This window comes from Meriones unguiculatus, chromosome 3, assembly GCF_030254825.1.
Source record: "Meriones unguiculatus strain TT.TT164.6M chromosome 3, Bangor_MerUng_6.1, whole genome shotgun sequence".
Lineage (NCBI taxonomy): Eukaryota > Metazoa > Chordata > Mammalia > Rodentia > Muridae > Meriones > Meriones unguiculatus.
This window is the reverse complement of record NC_083351.1, coordinates 171039434-171066469: the sequence shown is the minus strand read 5'-3', so window position 1 is coordinate 171066469 and position 27036 is coordinate 171039434. Positions and strand designations below refer to the sequence as shown.

Genomic DNA, 27036 nt, shown 5'->3' with positions numbered 1-27036 from the left:
TGTGCGTATGTATGTGAGACTGTGATGTTTCGACACAGGCATACAGTGGGTTGATCAAATTGGGAATTTAGGTCTTCAATGTTCTTATCATGCATTTGAAAGAAGATGTAGAATTTCACCACTACCTTCTTCTTAAGGGTATGCCAGTGTGTACATGAGTGCAGTTCAGACTAAAGTTTGATTACCTGATTAGGAGAGATTGATTAGAAAGATAAGTTACAGTCTCCTTTCTGCGTGGTCTTTCAATAAGTGCGTGTTAATTGACATGAGGTCTTTGCCTTGATAACATCTTGGCTGAGCCAGCATCTCTGTGCAAATTCTGTGAAATTAAATCAAAATTTAATTTACTCACTGGCACAAGTAACATAAATCAAGACAAAACATCCAAGTTAAACAAATAGCTGATTAATCTTGACAACAAAATTATGAAGGGAGGTTTAATGGCATCAGTCGGAACAGTGAATGATCAATAAATACTTGAAAGGAAAATAGTCATACTGGGTTATTAATCACGAGTTCTCTAGGTGAAAGAAATCTAATTATTAGTAGACATTATGGGGGTTTTGTGGAGGCCAAAGTTTTATTATTAGTTGGTTTAGAAAGGTCTGACCTATTTAGTACTTTCAAAATAATAATTATTTTATTGTTCTTTTTGATAGATGTATTTTGATATATAAATTTATATAATACATAATGTGTATAATATATAATGCATTTTTTATTACTCTCACACATATATGTGGGCATATGTAATGGATCATTTACTGCCATCCCCAAATCTTTTCAAACTGAATCCGGTTTTATTAGTGGGACAGTATATGAGAAAACAAAGAACGAACCTTTGACTTTCTCTCCACGTAAAGCCACTATGTTTCTTCTCCTGAAACCAAGGATTTGTTCATTTGCTTTGTCCAAAGACCTGCACTCAACTTGAGTCATAACACTAGTCTCTTAGGTCTAAACAATGTAAGACAATCATATTTCTTTGAATTGCTTGGTTAGCTTACTTCTTGCATGGTAAAGGAAATTACTATTTATACACTTAGAATTTCTAAAACCCCCATGTTTTTGTTTTTCTGTGTATAGTGAAGGGATCACAGAAAAGGCAGCGTGCCTCTGAGTAAGGATTATCAGTGATTTCTCTTATACCAATCGCAAGCTGGATGGGCACAAGTCTATGTGTAGGTCAGGATAAAGAAAGGGACCATTTTTTTTTTTTTTTGCAGTAATGGAGATCAAAAGATGAATTGGCTTTTTTAAAATGAGTAGTCCTAAGTAGAGCAGCAGATAATCCATGCCCTAATAATTCTTATATGCTCCCATAGAGCCTTGAGGTCATGGGTGAAATACTTAAGTAGAGTATGGACCCATCACCCTTCATTGACTGGCCTGTGCTTGATAAATATACAAACACATTTCTCCATCAATGTGAAAAAAGCTGGTTGAGCACAATTAACTCAATCAATTCACAGAGGTAATTTTTCAGAGTTTTATAAGTATTCATTACTAGCAATTCATTTTTCCATTCCTAAACACTTCTAGTTTTGGAGAAAAAGCCTGAATAAATCGTATCTAGTATCTAGTGTATCTAGTGAAGAAACCATAAGAAACAATGTTCTGGAAGTCAGAGCACTAGGAATATGGGATGTTGTCACTAACCAGGCCTGATACACACAGCGCTTTCCAAGCAGAATCTGCTAGGGATGTTAGGATGCACTCTGTTAAAATGGGTGTTCCGTTCATTCCTAGGTTCTCATAATTTATTCATTGAGCATCTGTAATGCTTCCTGGATGAATCAAAATCTAAATTTATACCATATATATATATATATATATATATGTATCAGATACATTTGGTTGACTTTTGCTCTCCATGCTTGTTCAGAAAGCTGCTGAATATCACTGTGATATATCCTTTTAAAAGAGTATCTTTGTTATCAGAGGTTAACAGCTCTCATAAAATCGACAGTCTTAGGGAGGTATATACCAGAGGCTAAAATTTGGTGGGATGACAAATTAAGAACTTCACCTGTCACTTGCAACACTCAAGGCTGTGACTTATGAGGCCTCTACTCAGGTACACCCTGACTGGTGAGTGAACGTCATTGGTATCCAGGTAGCCTCAGCTCACGCCAGCTCTGTTGACCTGGACCCACCAAATGTACTTCTAGAGTTTGAAGAGGCAACCTGCACACTTGCACCTCTGTGCTTGAGGCAGGGGAATTTGTAATGACGTGGCAGGGGACCGGCGGCGTGTAGAAACTTTTCTCTTCTACAGGCCAAAGCTTTGTTCTTAAGGATGAGGCTCTGGAGTAGTTCAGTACTGTGTAGTAGAACTTTGTATGTAATGACTGAAAGGCCCTGTTCCCTGTACTGTCCAGTGTGGTAACCAGCGATCAGATACGGTCCTTGGGTGCTTGAAATGTGTGTAGTGCCTGTAAGAAAATGAATTTCCAACTTCAGTTATCTACAGCTACATACCTACACGTGTCTAAAGAGTGTTGGTTGTTGCCGTGCTAAAATATTTGTTTCCTGTACCTGTCATTACCGGTGATGGATCTGTGCTCTCCGTGGGCTTTGGGAACACTTTACAGACGAAGTAAGAGCAGTTTTAAGCGAAGCCACAGGAAATGTGAATGTTCCTGACAGACTGAGGTGGGCGCGAGGCAGAATTGCTGTGAAGCGGCTCCGGACGTGCACGACTCTTTGTAGTTACTTGGCGTTGAGCCATGGACCAGTTTAGAGCTTCAGAAGCAGACAGCTGAGTCGGCACGCCGTCTGCTTCTATTACAGGCACCCAGGTTTATCGGCGCATCCTAACTCGCTTGAGACTCACTACACTCTATTAAGCGTTTAGGCTCTGATTTCATGTAATGTAGGCGAGGGTCGGAAGACCTTGGAGCAAGTGGAATCTCAGGGGTCATTTCCTGCTGCTCTCATTTCCTGGACAGGCACACATGTGTCAGAGAAGGAGGTGAACTCGGGCTGGAATCTAAAACATGACTTAGAGACCTCTGATATTGTGGATCGACCCACAGACCTCAGTCCCACAGTTCAGGTCCAAGATGCTTTATGATAACATATTCTATTGGTTAGTAATGGCGGTGCCTCCTTTTTTTTTCCATGTGGAGCTGAGCAGGACGTGCAGGTCCAGTGGTCAGCATGAGCCATGTTCCAAGAGAGGCCCATAAAGGTAAAGGGTACGAAGAGTGGATTTGGGCCCTGCTGTGTTTCACATGGCAGATCACACATGGTTCTTTGAATGAATCCCATTGCTTCTCAAGGCTGAAACCAGGGAAAGGCTCAGTATTTCTGTCCATGTCTGACCTGCTATGAGCAGCAAGGTAGCCATGCATCCTAAGGTCAGACCAGTTGCTGAAATTAAAATTTCTGTTTCTGTAGATGTTGTTCTGCAAACACCAGCATTGGCAGAGCAAAATTACAAGCTCATGTTGAATGTCTGGTGGAACACAGGCAAATTTATCAGAGACATCTGGTAAGTGGCTGGCATGAGCGCCTTCTGCTAAGAATGCCTAAGCTATCATTTGAAACTATTGTTCTTCTGCAAAAAGGAAAGATAAGACAAAGACTTGCCACCGACTTCAGATGTTGACTCCAGTTTTAGGAAGGACAATTAGTTTTGTTTGTCACTCCCATCCCAGGAGCTGAATAGGTAAAAGTGGAAAATGGTGATGAGTCACACATCGATGCAAGACGTGGGAAAGGAGCGAGGAAGAGTATGCTGCTGTTATTTGAGCCTTCCTTCATGAGAGAGTACAGAGCAGTGAGTGTGGGCTGGTGAAACACGTTTTCCTTACTCAACGGGAAAGTTCCTCTGGAGAGAAACTAGGGATGTTAGAATGTGTGCTAGTCACCAGACTGATGCTTCAAAAACAACAATGCTATAGATTGTCATTCCCCCAGCTTACATATTAAACACACACACACACACACACACACACACACACACATACACACACACACACACCAGCAACTGTGTATTAGGCACTAGTCTAAATATTGCATAGATGTGGAGACATGTGATGCTTATTAAAAGCTCTGTCGATCCTCACAACCCACTTTACATTTGGGGAAACTGAGGCACGTGGCATTACATCACTCATGGAAGGTTGCAAAGTTCTCCATTTCTGGACGGGAATTTAAAGACCCGGAAGCAGTTCTTAACTTCTGCTCTTACACGAGTTTTCCGAAAATAGAATTAGAATAGGACTTTTCATATTTTGGTTGAAAAGCCTTGTAGTATAAACTGTCAAATAATAATAAATAGATAATTTAAATGCTATAATTAGCAAAACAAACAAATAAAACACAGCCAAGAAAAATACTCTTTGCTTTTGTTATTTCTCTATGGAAAATCATACTTCCAACAAGCGCTTCTCTGAAATGAGTTTTCAGGACCAGAAAGTTGTGTGGGGGATGGGTAAAGAAGCTGAGTTAGTGACTTACACATTGCTACCCAAGAGCTTTAATTTTTTTAAAAAATCACTTTACAGCCTAATCCCAGCCCCCTCGCTCCTCTCCTCCTAGTCCCACCCTCATGTCCCCTCTCTCCATCTCCCCCAAGAGCTTTTAGTAGACAATCAGAAATGTTCAGAGTGAGCTATAGGCTTTATCTATCAAGGTTGGTAGTCAAAAGTTGGTGCATACGCTTAAAATACTGCTAGCTTAATCTCACTATTTAGCTAAGCCAACTGAAACACTCAGTCCGATGAAGGCACTGGAAAACAGAAATCTGGCTGTTTGATCTTTTTGCTAGATGCTCTGGGTGATGATTGCCAAGTGCCATGTTTCCTGGAAGGCGGCCGTGTGTTTGGAAACAAAGGTTATGATTTATAACAATAATGCTCCCAAAGACACCCAGCTCCAGCTAGCTGCTGAGGGATGGGATGAGGAGACAAAGTTATTATTTAACTATTAGATGCTCCTTGTTTTCCATACATTATCTCTTGGACGCTTTGAACTTGCCTAATCAGATATGTGCTTTCTCTGTGGTACCAAAGGTGAAAGGAAAGCTCAGGGTAGTTTATCACGTGACTGAAGCTTGTAGTGTTGATAGATTGTTGAAGTAGGTCTGCAGTTTGAGTCCACCTGATGTCCAATATATATTCTCAACCAGATGCAGCCTTCAGCACAGATGGCTTCCCTTAGGGTTGCATAACCAGGTTTAGGGGACTTTGGGGGGGCTGGGGTGAAGAGGGGTATCATTAAGTCTTAAAGAAAAGGGGAGGTTAAATATGGGGCATGGGGTTTAGAGTGTCTAGAATTAAGTGCAGCTGCCTTGTCATGGAGATGCTGTTGAATGAATTGATGGCCTCTCCAAGCACTGGCATCTGGCCCCTCTCACTTCCGGCCTCCGTGGTTTCTTCTCTCTAGGAATACAAGGGCTCTGAGCTACTTACACTCACTGTCTCTGCCCTCAACTCTCAAGTGCTCTGCTTTATTATTTCTGCCCGTTATTCCTTCTTACTGCAACCCCTACTTCCAGGCAGTCAGCAGCTAGGCTTTAGGAAAATGTTAAAGGGAGCCTAAGAAAATACCCAGCATGTAAAGCCTGATTGTTTTGAATAGTCTGAAGTTCAAGTACTCATATTTAAGCACTGTGATAACCCGGAGGACACTACCCATGGACTACCTTCTTAGGATGAAACTGTGATATTTTTATACTACACAGAAACTATATCGACTGTAACCAACAGACTCCTGTTACAGTGAGACAGCCCTGCACAATAACACATTCAAATCAATGCTTATTTACTGAATACTGAATCAATGAAGCTCAATCTTTTAAATATAGTCAAGCCACTGTTGCCATTGTAACCCCACAGAGTATTTCACAAGCTGCGGAGGTCATGCGCATCACCTTCATTTTTTTAAAAAAAATAAATACATTTTTAGTCATTGATAATTTTGTACAATGTAGTTTGAGCATATTCCTCCTGCCCAGATTAACCTTTTCCTCCCTCCTCCAAGATTTGCCCCTATATCCCTTCCAGATCCACCCTTACATCCACAGCTCCCCAGAATTGTGTTTTCTCCTTATTTTTTCCCCTTTAATAACTCATAAGCTCCACTTTGTGCTGTCCATACAGTCACGAGTATGGGGCCATACACTGGAGTGTGGTTTACCTACCAGAAGCTGCATTTAGGGGAGTTAAGGAGAGACCAGCAGAGGTTACTGCTTGGAACATTTTGGGACTAGGAACTCAGAGAAATCCACATAATAAATCGTCTCACAATTAGCAATGTAAACAACACGTATTTGCTACCTCAGAGTGTTCTCAGCTGGGGCCCAGTGTTCCGTGTGTAGGTCCCAAGGCTGCAGTGAAGGGGTCAGCCAGTTGTGCTTTCTTCTACCACCCTCTACCCCAGTGGTTCTCGCCTTCCTAACGCTGCGACCCTTTAACACAGTCCCTCATGCTGTGGAGACCCCCAACCATAAAATTATTTTCGTTGCTACTTCCTAACCATAACTTCGCCACTGTTATGATCCATAATGAAACCATGTGATATGCAAGATAAGTGATGTGCAAGCCCTTTGGGGTTGCCCCATTCTAGGGGCAGCTCACATAACTGTTAGTGGGATGCAGTGCATTGTGGCGACAGAGCTGAGGCCCTAGATTTCTTGCTGGTTTTCAGCTGAGGGCTGATCTCTTAGACCTGTTGAGGGTTCCCTGCTGTGTGAGCCTCTCTCTGGCCTCCTTACTACAGGGCACTCCTTTGTGGCAGCTGCGGAGTCCCTTAGATATGGTCACGAAACCCTGGGACAGCCTTCCCCTCTTGTTGTGTATTTTGTTGGCGAGGAACAGGTCCTTGGGTCTGTCCCCACTGTATGACAAGGTGTTTCATAAGCGTGTGAAGTAGAAGCCACACCAAACTCTTTTACGTCTTTGAGGCTAGGCTCTCTGGTCAAAATGGCCATGTGAGTAAGTAAGGCAGATGTAAGAAATTCAGTCAGACATCTGCTCACGGCATCACCAGAGACAAATGATAGGAACCACCAGTGTTTGTCAGAGGGTGAATATAGAAACAGAATACAATATGCAGAATGCACACATATGGGATATTAGAATCTTACTGTTATATCTTATGCTATGAAATAAATAAACATTTAAGACATTATTGTAAGTGAAGTACGTCATGCTCAAAAAGGACAAATGTTTAGTTCCACTTATATAAGCTATCTAAAATAGTGAAAAGTTAGAGATATAAAGCAGAATGGATGTGACCAGGGGCAGAAGGACAGAGATGGAGCTACAGGCAGCTGAGTGACAATGGGACAGTGGGAAAATACTTAACACTACTGAACTGTGCTTTCATGCAGTCAAGTGGCACATTTTATATAGCATGTTTTATCACAACATAAAAAATTACAGAGTCCTAGGTCTGATTCACAGTGCGCTCCTGAATGCCAGGACATGCTTCAAATTCCAGATGGGGTCTGGGAGGAAGAAGAGAATAAGACTGTTCTCAGCTCTGTATCCATTTGTTATACTGTGAAAGAGAATATGCTATATCAAAGTGCTATAGTAAACACTGATCATTAGTCAGTTATTAATTACTCAATTTGCATTGATTGCTTGCTTGACAAACACATTCATTTGGTAGGTATTCTTTTGTTGTTTTGTCTACTTTCCCAATTTTTCTAGTGTTGCAGAACTATGGAGGGAAGGATGACATCCCTTGTTTACATCTATAGTTTTTCAGAAAAAGAATTTTACATTCATTCGTTTGTTTGTTTGTTCATTTATTGGTGTGGGTGAATGTGTGTATACACACATACGTTCAAGCATCTTTAACCCATGGAGGCATCTCCCTGGCCCACAGCGATGATTTTTAACTCTATCTGTAATCACCTGGGGAGTTGGTTTAGAGGTATCTGGGTCAAGCCCTTGGAGTACCTGATTAAATTTGTTTGAGATGAGAATCCAGCCTTATAAAACAGACTTAGACGCACTGCTCACTGCTAGCACTGAGAACCCCAGGTCCAAACATGTGGCCCCAACCCTGCTAACTTCCAAAATAATCAGCTGACTGATCTAAGACCAGTGCTCATTAGATACTTAGAGCTGCTTACCGTTTATGCCTAATTACCACATCATCAAGCTTAAGCGTATCATCAACCGTGTCAGGCTAAACTCCTCGTAAATTTTCATTGTTTTCAACATTTCGATAGTAATCTCTGTTCTTTAATACTCCTGGGGAAAGAGCCGTCTGCAGAAACCCGAGAAATAGAGAAGTGTTTGTTGTGAGCAGGAAGTAACAGCAACGTGATTAAATTAGAGCTGTGCTTGATTACATGGACAGAGGTAGGAGCACGGACAGGAGAAAGCCATGCCTGTTTTCTGATTACTGCTGGAATGACCTCACCCTTCCCAGGTGGTTTGTTGGCTTATAAACACACACCTTTACCTGGTATCTTTTTGTTGTTAACTATCCAAATTTGGGTTTCTGATAGAAAACCAGGAAACAAGGATGTGTGCTCTGTTTCTCACTGCATCTGTTTACGAGGTGACTGAAGTCATTTATGCCACGATTGCCCCTGTGTCTCTAATACTTAAACAGGGGAGAAGATATTTGAATGTTTTTCAGTTTTTTAAATTTCTTTAAATTCCTGATACATGTAAGGTACGTCTTGAGAGATTAAGTGATAAGTAGGGGAGGAAAGCATAGCCTTAGTCTTGATGTTGTGTGTCTCGTTAAGGAAATTAAAATTATTTCCACCACGTATGGTGAATACTAAGCTGTAAGAGATAGGTATGTGGAAAGAGGGGACCCTTGTGTTTAAACCTGGTGAGATATCTTATTTGTTTGTTTTGAAACAAGTTCTCAGTATGTAGCGCTGGCTGGCCTGGAACTCACTATGTAGACCAGGCTGGCCTTGAACCCAGCAATCTTCTGTTTCTGCCTCTAGAGCGCTGGAATCAAAGGTGTGTGCCTCTACACTCAGTCTCAATAGAAGATCTAGAGTTGGGTTCTGAGGAAGATGTAGGCTTTAGGGATATAAAGTGGGCTGGCACATTTGGGTACATCCAATAGTTCAATGAGTGTGGGTACTCTGAGATGTGCGGAGACTGGACAAGGGCGGGGTTAAACCATTAGGAGTTTTGAAGTGATGACTTTCTTGAATGATATAGGCAGGACTCATGTAGAAAACAGAGTTTTCTTGTTACCTGCCTTTAAATTGGTGGTGAGAGGCTGTTTCATTGCAGTAACAGCTAACTCTTAAACAGCAGATTTTATGTCCTACCAGTAGATTTTTATGTACTGTTCTAAGTACATTATGCTGTTAACTAATTTAATTCTCAAGAAATTTTACGACCTGTGTACTGCGTTTATTATTCTTTTACAGCTTAGAGAATCCAAGAGCTGATATGCCAAGGTTCCAGAGTTAGTTAACGAAAGACGTTGGAATCAAACTCTAGCATCCCAGTTCAAGATCTTGTGTCCACAAGTGTGTCCTATGCTCTTATTTGATTGTATAGTCAAGAAGTGAAATACAGTGCCATACAACATATGATATGGACAGAGAACAGATGCTTGGAAGAAAGCCTTGTTGGGAAGAAAGCAGGCAAGGGCTACTGGCCAAACCTGAGTAAAGCAGCTCACTGGATAACATGGTGATGAGCTGGTCTGACCAAACAGGAGAACAGAGGTCTCTAACATCTAGGACTGAGAAGATGGGACTGAGATCCCAGCAGTGAGAAATGTGGGTGGACTTTGACAAATGGAATTTCCAGAGCTAATTTAGAAGATGGGAATTTATTGCTTTGAAGAATGTTGACTATGTCAATTGGTGCTATAAAAGGATTACGAAAGGTTGGGATGTTGCCTCAGATAGATATGAGTTTGAGAGCCTGCCCACTGGAGGAACTTTGAATGGAGCAGACTGTCTTGGAAAGGCTTTTGTTGTTCTGTGGTTTCTCAAAGCTTTGTTTCCCATTAGTCTTCAGAAAAGCATACTATGATGACTCCAGTTGCCAACTGCTGGTGTTGCCATGCATCAAAGATTTGCTGCCATGTTGTCAGAATTAATGTTCAGACTATGCCTTAGGAGTAGGTGTGGATGCCAGGCCCTAACCACAGCCAAGGAATCCACAATTCAGAAGGTCCAGTAGCTGGTCCAAGGTTGTGAAGCTGGGAAATCACAGAGCTGAGATTTGAGGCTAGCATTTTCTAGCTCCTGAGCCACATACATTTTAAAATAATTTGGGTGCAGTAGTGGTTCTGAGGGGATGGTTCAGTGGCTAAAGTACTTGCCAGGCAATCATGAGGACATGAGTTCAGATCCCTAGTACCCACATAACAGCCAGGTGTGGTAAGATGTGCCTGTAATCCCAACCCTGGGAGATGAAGACAGGAGGGCCACCAGGATCTTCTCTGCTAGCCAGTTTAGGTAACTGGGACGCTCTAGGTTCTGTGAGAGTCTCTGCCTGAAAAAAATAATAATGTGGAGAATGATGGAAGAAGACAAGCAAAGTTGATGCCCGACCCTACATTTTGTGCACTCTCATAATACACACAGACAGATTTCTCACTAATAAAGGGAATACGTCTATGCAACCATCAACCATTACTTGAGAATAGAACATTATTAGAGCCTCAGAAGCTCCTTGTCCATCTCCCAGTTTTTATCTGTTATCTGCCTCAAAGTTATTCTCTGTACTATTACCATACATTTATTTTTACATGTTTTAACAGCCCACTTTAATGGAGTTATAGGTCACAACTCCACAGACACCAAACTTTTATCTTTATATAGAAAAACTCATTTATGCTTTAAATGGTGGTGATTAAAGAATTATCATTACTACGTAGTGTTTATCGCACAACTCCACGGAACTGACCAAACCCTGTGCTCGACATTTGGTGTTTCTGGTGTTTAATGCGTATGTTCAGCATGAATGTGTGACATTTGGTGGCTATGAACAGGGAAATGAATAGCTTGGCAGTATGATATTTCTAAATTGAAATTTAGCATACTTTGCCAGTTTACCAAAGTGGCTGAACAAACTGCTACTCCCACCAGCAATGTAAATGTATATCCTTCCTTCGCGTTCTCTGCAGTATTTGGGAACATTAGCAATCTTCATCTCACTCATTCTGGTGACTATGTCGTCATGTTCCATTGCAGCTTCAGTGTGCTGCTCTTTCCCAGCTAAAACTGATGAGCATTTTCTGATATACTTTCCATTAGTGTCTGTTTTAGTCCATCATAGCACCATGTTAAAGCTTTCCTACCCTCCCATGTACTTCCACACATCTAGGCTGATTTCTGGACTTTGCATTTTATACCAAGGGTCTTTTTGTTCATCCTCATACCACTAACATGTTAGTAGTTTTGCTTTATAGTAATCCTTTACAGAATGTTTCTTTTTTTTTTTTTTTTCAATTTTCTGAGACTGTCGTTTGGTCTTCTATAACTATAAGAACTTCAGAATCAGCTTCTCAATTTTCAAAAACAAAAAATAATTAGAATTTTATTAATTAGAATATATTTTACAACATTAAAAATTTCATTTTAGGGGGCCAGAGAGATAATGCCTGTTGACTTGAATTTGATCCCTTGAACCAATATAAAGGTAGAGAAAGAGAGCCAATTACATAAAATTCTCCTCTGACCTCCAAATGGGTGATGCAGGATATGGGGGGTGTTCGTGCATTTACATATGCATATCATACACTCTCAATAATGGGTGATTTTCTTTCTAGTTCAATCATTTGTTGGAAAATTTTGTGATGTTATATATATATATATATATATATATATATATATATATATATACCTACTGAATAACACTCCACTGTGTAAATGTATCACACTTTCTTCATCCATGTTCCTCTGCTGAGGGACAGCTAGGTGATTTCCAGTTTCTGGCTATCATGACTAGAGTAACAGTGAACACGGCTGAGCACGTGCCCTTGTGGTAGGATGAAGCCTCCTTTAGGTCTATGCCCAGGAGTGGCCTAGCTGGCTCTCAAGGTAGATTGAGTCCCAGCCTTCCGAGGAGCACCGTGCTGATTTCCATACTGTCCGCACAAGTTTGTATTCCCACCAGCAGTGGTTGAATGCTCCTCACATCCTCGCCAGCGTGAGCTGCTCCTTGTCTTCTTCATCTTAGCCATTCTGATGGGTGTAAGATGAAATCTCAGAGTAGTTTTATTTGCATTTACCTGATGACTCAGACATTTGAGTTTCCTCTTTTGAGAATTCTGTTTTTTAGATTTGTGCCCCTTATTTTAATTGGGTTATTTGTTTTCTTGATATCTATTGCCCTCTATTGGATGTGTAGAGGGTTAAAATCTTTTCCCATTCTCTGGGCTGCTTCTCTGTCTCAATGACACTGTTCTTTGCTGTGCATTTTCATGAGGTCACATATATTAACTGTTGATCTGAGTGTCTGTGCTATCAGTGTTCTGAGCAGGAAGTCTTTTCCTGTGCTGACAACTTCAAGACTATTAACCACTTCCTTTTTTAGTGTATCTGGTGTTATGTTGAGGTCGTCAATCCATTTGGAGTCGAGTTTTGTGCAAGGTGATAAGAATGGATCTATTTGGATTCTTCTACTTGCAACCATTCGGTTTTATGGGCACCATTTGTCGAAGATTCTATCTTTTTTCCGTTATGCATATCTGGCTTTTTAAAAATAAAAAGTCAGGTGTCCATAGGTGTGTGGATCTATGTCTGGATCTTCAGTTTGATTATGTTGATCCACATGTCTGTTTTTGAGCCAGTACCATGCTTTTTTTTTTTTTTATCACTATAGCTCTGCAGGACAGCTTGAGGTCAGGGATGGTGATACCTCCAGCAGCTCTGTTCGTATTCAGTATCGTTTTAGGTATTGTGGGATTTTTGTGTTTCTATTTGAAGCTGAAAATTGTCCTTTGAAGTAGCTGAAGGAGAGTGTTGAGATTTTGATGGGTATTCTGTTGAATCTGTACATTGCTTTTGGTAAGATGGTCACTTTTACTGTATTGAAACTACAGATCCATGAGCATGGTAGATCTTTCTATCTTTCTGATTTCTTCTCCAATTTCATTCTTTGTTCTATCGTTGTAGTGTTTTGATTACTATGTGCCCAGGGAATTTCTTTTTGGTCCAGTATATTTGGTGTTGTATGTGCCTCTTGTATCTTGATAGGCACTTCCTTCTTTAGGAAAATTTTCTTCTATGATTTTGTTGAAAATATTTTCTGTGCCTTTGACCTGGGTTTTTTCTCTTTCCTCTATTCCAATTCTACTTAGATTTGGTCTTTCCATAGTGTCCCAGATTTCCTAGATATCATGTGCTAATTTTTTTTGTTTTGTTTTGATTTAACATTTTCTTTTACTGAGGTATCTGTTGTTTCTTTTCTTTTCTTTCTTCTCTTTTCTTTTTTTTTCTTTTCTGTTTTATCCTCAGTGCCTGAGATTGTTTCTTCCATCTCTTGTATTCTGTTGGTGACAATTGCCTCTGAGATTTCTGTTTCCAGTTCCTCAAGTTTTCATTTCTAGGTTTCCCTCAGTTTTGGGTTTCTTTTATTGATTCTATTTTCACTTCCAGGTCTTAAACTGTTTTATTCATTATTTCAACTGTTTGTGTTTTCATAAATGTCTTTCAAGGATTTATTCACTAAGTCTTTAAGGGTCTTTATCATACTCATAAAGGCTATTTTAAAGTTTTTGTCTTGTGCTTCGACTCTGTTGCATTTCTCAGTGCCTACTGTAGTAGGGTTATGGCTCTATTGGAGAGACAGTGTCCTGGCTGTTATTGGTTGTGTTGTTATGCCTATACATATCTAGGCATATGTGTTCGAGATGATTATGATTCTGATATCTGATCTTATCTTGTTAAGTGGGTGTTCCTTGAATTGTTTGCCCCCTTTAGTTCTTAGGAGGGTATGAATGTTGCCTGGTATGGAAATTCTTCTGGGATCCTGATCAGTGTGACCACTGGGGTTTCTGGGGAAAATGTGTTTCCAGGTATTAGGAACTGATACTTAGGGATGGGGATTGGATGGGGGACTCTGAGGGGATCCACAGGAGGGAGGAAAGCAGGGTGTCTCATCACAATCTGTTCAGTCCCCTGGGAATTTGAGCAGAGAGTAAAGAAAGATCATACCACGTAGTCTTCTACAGAGGTGGGCATGAGACTGGGATTGGGCATGGAGGAGAGGATGGAGGGTGAAGATCCAAAGCTTGCCTACCTGCTTCCCTGGTCTACCTGCTTTTCAGGCAGGCTTGGCTGGTGGGTTTCTAGGGAGTGCCTGCTGGATTTGGGGGCTGCGATAAAGCAATGAGTGGGAAAAAGCAGGATTGGAGGGAAAGGCCTGTGTGATCCAATGGAGACAGGGCCAGAGAAGGAGGAGAGGCTACAATATATCGTCTGCTACTCAGGTGACACTGGGGAAGTGAGGCTGGGGAGTTGGATTTGGAGGGGAGGAAGGAGAAACTCTGCAGTTAGCCCTCCTTCTGTGGCCTGGGTGCTCTTTTATTTCCCTTGATAATATGTAGTGGTTTCAATGGTCTTTCTTTGTTGGACATTATCCTACTCTCTGGTGATTTAAGTTCTGTCTTCAATGATGCCATTTACAATTTTAACTTTTAATTGTTTGAATATTCGTGGGAAATGGAAATATAATTGAATTTGTACCTTGGTTTTGTATGAATCCAGAGACTGTTAAAAGTTTTGCTAATTTTGAGGGTTTTTCATCGTTTTCTTTTGAGTTTTTCATAACCACAGCTATGTCTTTTGGAAAGAGTGACAGTTTACTTTCTTTGCTTTCTATGTCTACCTCTCTTATGGTCTCTTTTTGTTTGTCTGTTTTAAGGACCTTATTGAATTTACTAAAGTCCAGTTCATGTTGGTCTTTAGTGTCCCATTCCTAACTAAAGTGTGGAATAAACTTTCAACCTCCACTGTCTAATACAATGTTTCCTGGCCTTTGGAGCAATCCCCCAAAGCGCCAGTGTCTAAAACAATGTTTCCTGTTGTCTGGACGATGCTTCCAGGCCCCTCGGTTTACTGAATGTCTTTGGGCTTTGCCTCTCAGTATGTTTTAAATTTAAAAAACGATTACAGGTGTTTAATTTTATCAACTCCTCTTTTTTTAAGCCGCTTTTGAGTTGCTGGTTTTTTTTTATTTGTTTTGTTTGTTTGTTCCTTTGTTGTTGTTTTTTTATGTGGCTAATTGCTTTAATTTTCTTGAGACAGAGTCTCCTCTGTAGCTCCTGCTGGCCTCAAACCTGCCTTTCTGACTCAGCCTCTTGAGTACTGGGTTTACAGGCATTGCCACCACAGTAACTACATTCATAACTTTTCAAGTTCAGTATTTATTTATGTTTTTTAGAAACAATTAGCCTTTTTTCTTGGGTTATTAATATTATTTTTACATCAGACTCTCTGGCCCTAAAATGAATTGGGTAAAGAATCTATTTCCTATTTTCTGGAAAAAAAAAACTGTATGATAAAATTATCCTCTCCTCAAATGTCTGGGAATTTTAATGGTAGTTGTTGGAATCAAGAACTTTGAGGAGATAGTTTTTTATTTTATATCCTGTTTCTTTATAATCAGATTGTTATCTATTATTTTAGGCACTTTTAAGATTGTTATTTCGTATGAAGTGTCCAAGTGGATCTGCACATTATTTGCTTACTTTTCTCATGCCTGCAGTACAGGAAGCAGTGGTCCTCAATTCCAGGGTTAGTAACGTCTCCCCTGTGGCCACATGCTTGTCAGAAAGTCAGCAAGTCACCTGTTCATTAGTCTAACAACAGATGTTTATTTTTTATTCTTTTTAAAAATTTATTTTTAATTTATGTATTTACTTTACATCCTGATCGGAGCCCCCTTCCTCTTCCCCTCTCAGTCCCTCCCTCCCATCCTCTTCACTCTATCCTCCTTCCCTTTGTCCTCAGAAAACGGGAGCCGCCACCACCACCACCACCAACTCACTCCAGCAAATCAAATTGCACCAGGGTTGAGGTCATCCACTATGGCCAGGAAGACAGCCGGCTAGGGCATAGTAATCAAAAGTGGGCAACAGAGTTCATGTCCTGGCTAGCAGCTGCTCAACTTACTTGGGTACCCAATGAAGATCAAACTGCCCCTCAGTTACATATGTATATGGGGCATACATCCAGTCCTTGTATATTCTTTGGTTGGTGCTTCTGTCTCTGTAAGCCCCATGGATCTAGGTTGGTTGACTCACAACAGATGTTTTATATTGGGCTATTGACTCCCTTCACTGGATATTTTCTTTCACTCCTTCCTTCCCTCTCTACTTCTCCCTCCCCCTTCCTCTTCTTATTGCTGTTGTGTGTGCAAGCCTTAGGCGCCGCTCTCACTTTGTAATACTGGCTTGCTTGAAATGGATCTTCTCCTGTCTCAGCCTCCCAAATGATGGGATTACTGGCAGGCAGTTGCATGCTTTTCTTTTAGCTTTTTGAGGTGGAAGCCATTCACTTATAATCTCTATTTTTTTCTATTTTATACCTACTTAAGTATGAATGCTTTCATCGAAGCTTCATTTTAACTAGATTCCTTTTGATCTAGCATCGTATCAGTGGCATATTTAAAATGTGCTGCTTAAGTCTCCATGCATGTGAGGATTCTGTGGCTTTTTGGTTTTTAATTTCTATGTACTCTACAGAATTTGAAGAAGCTGCTTTATTATTTCAGTCTTTTGAAATGTGTTGAGGCTTTGTGATTTTTCGATGGTTTAACAAGCGATCAGTTTTCATGCCAGTTGAGGTACATAAAAGGATGTGCATTTGAATGCAGACTGTTAAAATATCAACTCAATCTAGGTTTAAACAAATGTTGATCAATGGTTTAGATATGGCTTCTGCCTACTGTGTATACTTGCTCTGTTATTTAGAGAGGTGTCTTAAAATATCTGAATATTATTGTGGAAGTTTTGTCAACTTCTGTTTTGAATTTTGTTGTCGTTTTATATCCTTTTGATATAGTCTTTCTAGGTGAATGCCTACTTAGCATATTGACTGATTCCTGATGCTATCATAAAAAGCACCAATTCTCCTTAACTGGTATAGACCTATCATGTATTTTTACATTTTCAATTCCATCATCTTTAAGGATTTTTTTTTTTATGTATAGCATGCCTGATGTTTTGCTTTGATATAAGTTCGATAATCCTGTCTTCTCATTGAAATATTGGCTACTGGTACTTTATGAAAATATGCAATAATTGGCTTAAACCTAATATGGTACTGTTTGTTAACCTGCTATCCTATCTTGTCATTTTCTTGTGTCAATTAACAATATATTTTATAGCATTGTTTTAGCATTTTATTTCAACATTCTCTGATTAGTCTTGTAGGAAGTGCTCTAAATCATAGCATGCCTCAATAATTTACGAACATGTCACATTAGGCTTTTATCAGTTTCTGGACCCACTGCTATGTTAACCTGCTTATTCTCTGCCTCCTTCGTGACTTGCCTGTTTAGTTTTCATGTATTTAGTGATCCACAAAGTATCACTCTCTTATAAAAACAGCTCTCCTTTAGTCATCTGCATATTTACTCCCCTGCTGCTCTTTCTTCTCTCTATCATCTGCTGGTTCTCATCTGGAATCATGTCCCTTGTATCTGAAACTATCCACTATTACAAGTCTGTTACAGCCAATGGAAAAATATTTCGAAAATGTGTTCATTTTGCTTTCACTTCTGGAGGCTGTTTTCAGGGTAAAGATATTGAAATGGGCTCTGTGGAGCACTTTGGAGATTTTCTATTGTGTTCTGGCTTCCATTATTCCTGCTGAGGAGTAAATTAGTCCTGTTGTAGGTCATTTGAAGGTTAGGTGCCTCTTGCTGCTTTCTTTCTTTCTTTCTTTCTTTCTTTCTTTCTTTCTTTCTTTCTTTCTTTCTTTCTTTCAAGTTTGTCAGGCTGTTTATTCTTTTTGTTTCGTTTTTTTAAAATTTTTATTATTAGTCACATTTTATTAATGCTGTATCCCACTGCCTCATTCCCTCCCAATCTCACCCTCTCTCCCTCATCTCCCTGGCCCTTTCCAAGTCCACGGATTGGGGAGGACCTCATCCCCTTATATCTGACCTTGTTTTATCAGGTATCTTCAGGACTGGCTGCAAAGTCCTCCTCTGTGGCCTAGCAGGACTGCTCCTCCCTTGAGGGGTGGGGAGGTCTAAGAGCCTGCCACTGAGTTCATGTCAGAAATAGAACCTGTTCCCCATACTAGGGTTAAAAACCAATTGGTTACTGAGCTACCATGGGCTACAACCGAGCAGAGGTTCTAGGTTATATCCATACATGTTCCTTAGAGTCTTTCAGAGGCCCTCTGTGGTAGGCTCCTGTCCTGTTACTTGTTTTCTCCTACATCCAATGCCCATCCCATTTGTCTTTCTAAGTAAGGATTGATCATCTTACCCCGGGTCCTCTTTCTTGTTTACCTTCTTTAGTTGTACAGATTTCAGTATGTTTATCCTATCTTATAGGTCTAGTACCCACTTATAAGTGAGTATATACCATATGCGTCTTTCTCCTTCTGGGATACCTCACTCAGAATGACCTTTTCTAGATCCAACCATTTGCCTGCAAATTTAATGATTTCCTCGTTTTTGATTGCTGAGTAGTATTCCATTGTGTAAAAATACCACAATTTCTGTATCCATTTCTCTGTTGATGGATATCTGGGCTGTTTCTAGGTTCTGGCTATTACAAATAAAGCTGCTACAAACATGGTTGAGCAAATGTCCTTGTTGTGTACTTGAGCAAATTTTGGTGTGTGCCTAGGAGTGGTATAGCTGGATCTTGAGGAAGCACTATTCCTAATTGTCTGAGAAAGCACCAGATTGATTTCCAGAGTGGTTGTACAAGTTTACATTCCCACCAGCAATGGAGGAGGGTTCTCCTTTCTCCACAACCTCTCCAGCATGTGTTGTCACTTGAGTTTTCGATCTTGGCCATTCTGATGGGTGTCAGGTGAAATCTCAGTGTTGTTTTGATTTGCATCTCCTGGATGGCTAAAGATGTTGAGCATCTCTTTAAGTGTTTCTCTGCCATTCTATATTCCTCTACAGAGAATTCTCTGTTTAGCTCTGTGTCATAGTTTGTCATTTGAACTGAGGTATCTATATCTGCAAGCCTGTGTGATGTCTCTTTGTGTGTGTGTTTGTATGTGCATGTACAAACAGGAATCAGAAGTCAGGGTTAGGTGTTTTACCCAGTGACTTTCCACTTCTATTACTTTTTTATTTAGAGATAGGGTTTCTTCCCAACCTGAAGCTTATCAATTCATTTAGGCTGGCTGACCAAGGAGCTACAGGGGGGGAATTCTGCCTGTCTCTGCCCCCTGTATGCTGGTTTAAAACATAATGCCACCCCACCTGGCTTTTACATAGTCGGTAGGATCTGAACTCCTTATATTTTGCACAGCAAATAGTTTAACAAATGAGTCATCTCTGTATTCTTTCTGTAATCTCAGTGGCTGCTGTATGTGTCCTGTGTGTTTGAAAAAAAAATGTCCCATGTAGTTGGCATGAATACAAGTATCTTGGGAGTAGAAAGAAAGCTTCCTGTGAACCCACTTTGGACCCTGAAGGGGCTTTTCGTTGAACTTTTAAGGTACAGTTTGAGGATTTTTAAATTTTCTTAAACTCAGGACATGTTTACATGTTGGGGAAGTGGGGTGTGTGTGTACTGAAGAAACAATAATGGAAATACCACACAGGCATGGAGAATCCACTGATGCATGAGGGTTTGGGATATTTTAACATCTAGTTCTTGAGCCAAAATGGTTGCCAAACAAAAAGTATGTTCTCATTCTATATCAGCTAAGGGAAATTTTTGTTAGTAGATAAAGGAGAACTTGGACCAAAGTGGAACATCCACTTTTTTTTTTTTTCTAGCAAGATTGGTTTCATAATGTAGTTCAGGATGGCCTGCAAGGAAAGGTCCCAAGAAGCTGAGATCTCAGAAAAAGATGTTGTTAACTTTGTCCAGAACTATAATTTATTCTGAAACTGTGGTGTCATTGTTGAAAATAAAAAGGGCAACAGTGATTCTTTTGTAAAGAGAATCAGCACATATGGAATCAACAAATAAATGGATAATGAAAAATTGGTACATATATATTAACATGTTATATATATATACATATATATATGTAAAACATATGTTAGACTAGTCTTGAGCTTTAAAGAAAGATTAAATCACAAAGTTTGTAGGAAGTGGAAGGATATGATGTATATAATAGAAAGGCTATCCCCAAGAGAAAAATAACTTACATATTCTCTGTCATCCATGGATTTCAGCCTATAGTGTATGCATGCATATATATAAACAAATATATGGATGGCTACAGTAAAGCACTTAGGAAGAAAAACTAGGAAGGGTTGTATTAGTTGATGAGGAAGAATAGAATGCAGATGAAGGACACATGATCCATGAAAGAGGCAATAAAACTGTTTCTTTAGTTTCAACTCTGACATGGTTTGTCATGATGGATAAATGCATAGAGATGTCATTGCTATTGAAGCCATGAAGCCCTAATTGAAGCACTATTTGGAAACTAGTGAACTTTTCTTAAACAGATGATTCTCAAACTAAGACTTCCTGAAATTAGTAACTTCCCTCATGACCTCATCAATGCTTGAAGGAAACAGATGAGCTCTTAAGCCTTTCCTCCTTAAGGTACCTTCTCCACCCTCAGAGCCATCCAAACTACCACAGAATTTTGTCAAAACTATTTTAAGTATTAAAAAATTACTTGTATGTGTCACATATAAAAGCATCATGCAGCTAGAATAAAGTACACACTCAAGCAAACACTCACCCAGATCCAAACTCTATACATTTCAGTGACCTTATCTACATTTGGAATAGCCATTCTGATGCTTTTATATGTGACACATACAAGTAATTTTTTAATACTTAAAATAGTTTTGACAAAATTCTGTGGTAGTTTAGATGAAAGAGAATGGAGTTCTTAAGGTGGCCACTGGGTTTGGATGGCTCTGAGGGTGGAGAAGTGAGGGAAGTTACTAATTTCAGGAAGTCTTAGTTTGAGAATCATCTGTGTAAGAAAAGGTCACTGTTTCCAAATATGAAAAAAAAACAATAAACAAAAAACCAAACTGCTGTTAAAGGGCATTTGAATGAGTGATACAAGAAAAGAAAAAGGCCATTTAAAAAAAAAATCACACTGACAGCGAACAGATTATGTAAAAATTCCGACAGCTCATGAAGCAGCTTTTCCTCCTGCTCGACTTTATAACATCCACGACAGTGTATGTTAATTAGAACATTTGAAACACATGGCAATTGAGTAACTATTCTGAGTCGCTTCTTTTCCAACAGAAGGCATTCTAGGATTGTCAATAAGTAAGACTTTAATTTGAGCAGGGAAGGAAACAAGTTTCTGTCTAGTCTAAGCAAAGCCTGACTCCCACCCCCACCCCATGTCAATCCAACCTAAGGAGCAATCAAACCTAAAGAGCAAGCCTTTGTCCTCAGAAGGTAGTGGGTTGGGGTGGAAACGGCATACGCATACGGGGGAGATTCACAGGTTCAGACTTAAAGTCTACGGGGAGGAAATTTCTTCCTACCTCTTATTCTGCTTCTTTGTAAAACATAGGGACAGTAACTGTAATGGAGCTTTTGGTTCATGATTTGTAGACATGTTCTTGTTTTAATCCATGTGTGCTCTGCAAGGGGGAGGGGCGCTTTGCCAGCTGCAGATAGTTTAAATCTGAGGACTCTCAGAGTCCTTACTCTCAGAGTAAGGGCCAGGGCTCAGAGAGTGTTAAGAGGGCGCAGAGAAAGGAGAGGCTGCAATGGCCACCCCTGCTATCTCCTGGTTGCTCTTTCTACAGTTGGATGAGAAGTTGGAGATATCCTGAAACAAAGACTGAACTTGCCCCAAGAAACCGGCCACAGGAAGTAGTTAAGAAAACTACTTCCCTTCTCCCCACTAACCATTTTTCCCTCCTACCAGGTATTAGAGCATTGGAAGGCATTGGGGTGGAGAAGAGAGAAAGAGGATTAAGAAACATAAATAAAATAGAGATAAAAGTAGTGCCAGAAAAATGCAAATAGACCCATATTTATCACCCTACACAAAACCAAAATCCAAGTGGATCAAAGACCTCAATATAAAAATGGACACATTAAACTTGTTAGAAGAAAAAGTAGGGAAGAGCCTAGAACTCATTGGCACAGGAGACAACTTTCTGAACAGAACACCATCAGCACAGGCTCTAAGAGCAACAATCAATAAATGGGACCTCATGAAACTGAAAAGCTTCTGTAAAGCAAAGGATACTGTCATCAGAACAAAACGACAGCCTACAGATTGAGAAAGGATCCACCAATCCTTTATCTGACAGAGGGCTAATATCCAGTAAATATAAAGAACTTAAGAAGTTAAACAGCAACAAATCAAGTAATCCAATTAAAAAATGGGGCACAGAGCTAAACAGAATTATCAATAGAGGAACATCAAATGGCAGAGAAACAAAGAAATGCTCAACATCCTTAGTCATCAGGGAAATGCAAATCAAAATGACACTGAGATTTCACCTGACACCCATCAGAATGGCTAAAATAAAAAACTCAGTAATAGGGTTTACCAGTAATAGGAATGGGGACTGTCTGTCATGAACTCATGGGCTGGCTCTTTGATCACCTACACCTGAGGGGGGAGCAGCCTTATCAGTCCACAAAGGAAGACAATAAAGCCAGTCCTGATGAGACCTGATAGATTACGGTCAGATGGAAGGGGACCTCCCCTATCATTGGACTGTGGGAGGGGCATAGGAGAAGAAGAGGGAGGGAGGGTAGTATTGGGAGGGGATGGGAGAGGGGGCTACAGCTGGGATACAAAGTGAATAAACTGTAATTAATAAAAAGAAAAGAAAAAAAGCAACGCTGGCAAATAACTATCTTGAAGAATATAGTACTAAATAAGATATAAAAGAACATTACCCCTGGTATTATGCATGTAATAAGTGCATCAACAAAGAAATGTATGTATGTATCGATGAAGGGATACTGCTTTGTAGCCTCACAAACACAACTTCTTTCTATTTTCCAGATCGGCTTCAATGTGACAATTGCATGGCATGAGAATTTTTCCTTTGAGAGATGGGGTTATAAATGATAGTTAATATCATAATAACTACCAGAAAATTTTCAAGAATTTTTAAGAGTTTGACACAGAATGTATGGTGATTATATCTGTGAAGTTTTAGGAAAGACCAGGAAACAAATATATCCTTACAAAAAAATTATAAGCGTGCAGATCTGCAGGTCATAATACCAAAAACCCAGAACGAACAGAATCATTCCTGCTTTTTATTAGTTGCAATGACCATTCATTTTCTGTTCCTGTACAACAGTGAGAAAAAGCTCATTACGGATGCTCTCAATAAGAACCAGTTTCTGAAGAGATTGGATGCCCAGCAGATCAAAGACATGGTAGAGTGCATGTACGGGAGAAATTATCAACAGGGCAGTTACATCATTAAGCAAGGGGAACCAGGAAACCACATCTTTGTGCTGGCAGGTGAGTTTCACAGATTTTATTTGGAGGGGGAGTTCGCATATGGAATGGTTTTATTTTTGCCTTTTTGCAAACATTCATAAAACAAAGCCAACTCGCCCTATTTGTAGAAAACAAACAGACTGACTTTGTGCATTAACTCAGGATGTTGGTGCTGTGATGTGACTGGCTAGTGTATAAGGCATGTGTAGGGTGTGCCTTGTCTCCCACTGATAGAGAGCTCTTGATAGAGAGCTCCCGTTTCATCTCTCACCTATGCTAGAACAGCAAGCACAGCTACTGCAATGTCCTCCAGAGGTTAAATCACACACCCACTGCTAAATCACTGCTCCGCAGTGGTAAGTGTGTAGAGTACAGACAAGATCTCTCATTCAAAGCCCCACACTTTGAGTCACAGGGCTGCTTACTGGAAGGTTTTTGTTCAAAGTGTAGTCATGTTGACACTTTAGACAAGGGTACCAAGGAGAATTTATTTTTGTGGTTTTGGAAATCACTTTGATTTTAGCCCAATAATTTAAAAGGATAACTTAGGTTTCTTTGTAATAAACAAATCAAATCAGATGCCGCATCTATTAAACTGCTGTTTTTAGAGCCATTACAGTTTCCATTGTTTATGGTCACTTGAACACACATGCTTGGGAGATAGTAACAGAGCCACTAGGAATTTTTAAGTGAGTGCTAATTTTAAATTGCTTCTTTATGAAGCAAGAAATTGCTTGGATAGGGATTGGGGTTATTGAATGTCCTGTAAAATTCTGAATTGCTTCAACTTTTTCAGTCTTAGGACAGAAAATTAAACTTTCTTACCCAGGTAGTACGGTATTCTGATTGATGCTGTGAACTTCTGCCTTCCCAATATGGTTCCCGATCAATCTAAGCACTCAAGCAATATTGCTTTTCCTGTTTCCTTAGAGAGGCCTTGGAAGTAGCTTCTCTAAGAACATTAATGCACTGGCATTTTCCTGTTCATAACACACCAAGGATTGTTCCTTCATATTTTGATTCTAGAGGCCTATCAGTTTTTATAATTATTTGTGTATTATTTGTCATATAATCTTTAAAGGCAACCTCGAAATGGTTCTGTCACTCCTGAGCAATTATTCTGTTCTGGTGGTGAGTTACAGTCTCTATTTAGTCAGCCTTCGATTTTCACAGGGATAGATGACCCACAGTAATACTTTCTTCTGACAACTTTTTCTTGGCCATATCACATCAATTCTAGCATCACAGGAGCATTCTGGCAAGAGAAGACAGGTCATTAAGTCAAGCAATATTTATGGAACCTGCTGAGAGAGGACAAGAAACGCATGCCAGCCCCAGCTTGTTCTTGCCAGTGATTTCTGAGGAAAGGCTTGTGGAGAGAAGAGACTAGACAGGTGTCAGCAATGTCACAGCTATCGAGAGCAGGCATACAGCATACATGGAAGATTGGGTGGTTTCTTATTTGAATTAATCACGGTGGATCTAAGGACTGAATGCCTGGCTTAATTATCTGCCCCGAGAAAATTAATTTGATAATTAAAACTCCCTTCTTTATAAGATACAACACGAAGAGCAAATAGTACAGCATGGTTAGCTTAAACACTTGATATTCCATATGATTCTTCAGCGTTACTCAATTCCCAGGAGCCATAACCAATTAAGAAAAGCACCTTGATGTGTGTTAAGATCCAGAGTATCAACTGAATAGCAGCACGAAGTAGGTTTGATGAAGTTAGAATCGGCTGCGATAAGAAATTACTAAACTGCATGTCTAATCTGTGGAATTTAGAACCAAAAGATAGGAATTTTTTTTTCTTCCTGGTGCAATGTTGATTCTCATATTGGACTTGTTGGATTGGGTGATAATATAGTGACCCGAGCTAGTTGGGAGCAGGAGAAACAAAGGCTTCCCCCAGGTTTCTTCCTTTAGAAAAGTAAGTATTTTTAGATAAAGTTTTGCTTAAAGAGGAAAGAAAAGAAGGTTTACTGGGCAAAACAGCCTTGGAAAGATTGCACAGTGCTCTGTTTTCTCTGCCTCAGCTTTGTGCAGGTGTATAGACATACATGAGAATGGGAGGTTCAGCACCAAGGCATCACAGCTCTGAGAAGTTTCCTTCCCTCACTGGAGCAGCTGGACTGTGTTTTCAAGACACACTCTGATTGCTGGGTTCCTAGTAAGGGGGAAATGGTTTCATGTAGCACATTTTTCATAGGGCAGAATGAATATTAATAAGGCTTACAGAACATTTAGCCTATACTAAATATCGCTCTAAGTTCCCTACCTCTGCTAACTTACTTAATTCTCATGATAAGTGATGAAATACATTATCTCCTTCCACGATGGACTCTCTACACACTACTTGGCAGATCTGGTTTCAGGCCTGATCTTTAACCGCGCTGTTGTAATCAGATTCCTAAGTGGCTTAACTGAATGCTTTGTATGCTTTCTGCTTATATATATATTTTTTCTTTGTGGAGCCAGGTATATTTTGATGATTTGTGTTTTTCTTAAATTCTGCTGGATAGAGGGTAGACTGGAGGTGACCCAAGGAGAGAAATTGCTGTCATCTATACCGATGTGGACCACATTTGGGGAACTGGCGATTCTGTACAACTGTACACGGACTGCCTCTGTGAAAGGTAAGAGGAGACAAGCTGCTCTCAGAACCACTATTAGAACCATCCAAAGTCGTCTCCTAAACGAAGCGTGTGGCATTTGCATCTCATTTTGCCCCATGTGCTCTTGCTGATAAAAACACAGTTGCAATAAAAAGATTTATGTGGGAGCGTAGATAGAAACAATTCAAGTCCTAGGCTGGGGATAGCTCGGTAGGCAAAGCACTGGCCTTGCCATCCTGAGGACCAGAGATCATCTCCAGAACCCAGGTAAAGTGCCAGGGGTGTGGAAAACACCCGTAATCTTGTTGCTGGTGGGGTAGACACAGGGAGATCCCTGGGCTTTGTGCCATCCAGTCTAGCCTAAATGGTAAGCATGAGTACAGTAAGCGACCTGACTCAAAGGAGGTTGGTGACATTCTTGAGGATAGCACCTAAGGTTGTCTTCTGACCGTGCAAACATGCAAACATGCTCACTTACACATGTACATGTAGCCATATGGGTATACATGCCCCTGCATAAAGCTTGTGCAAACACACATGTATACATGCACTGAAAAAGAAAAGGTCTCAGATACCTGCATATGATATGTGGTATGAAGCTGAATGCATCCACATTTGTTTAATTGCTACTTTACTTTTTAATTACATAGACAGTTGACGTTGACTCATTCAGGATGTTTGCTTTCTAGTTTTTGACATTCTTATAAACCAGAGTTGTCAGCAAAACAAGTGACATAAATATCAGCATGAATGTGTTTTGGAGAAATGTCTTCTTGAGTAATACTTAAATTGATTCCCATTTTTGTTCTTTCCTATAGTAGGCTTGGATTTTCCTCAGACCTACTTAGGTTGTTTCTCAGCCTTAGGAATGGGGTTACATAGTGTTTCATTCAATG

At 40.0% G+C, this 27036-nt stretch overlaps 1 protein-coding gene across 2 annotated transcripts in view; it reads left to right on the top strand.

The window, feature by feature from the left end:
• Prkg2 (protein kinase cGMP-dependent 2) overlaps positions 1-27036 on the top strand; it is a 105557-nt gene that overhangs the window by 12382 nt on the left and 66139 nt on the right. For both annotated transcript variants that reach the window (XM_060380989.1, XM_021658894.2), the window contains exons 3-4: positions 23376-23542; positions 26048-26161. In XM_060380989.1, the coding sequence (XP_060236972.1) occupies positions 23376-23542; positions 26048-26161 (281 nt within the window). The remainder of the gene's footprint in view (positions 1-23375; positions 23543-26047; positions 26162-27036) is intronic.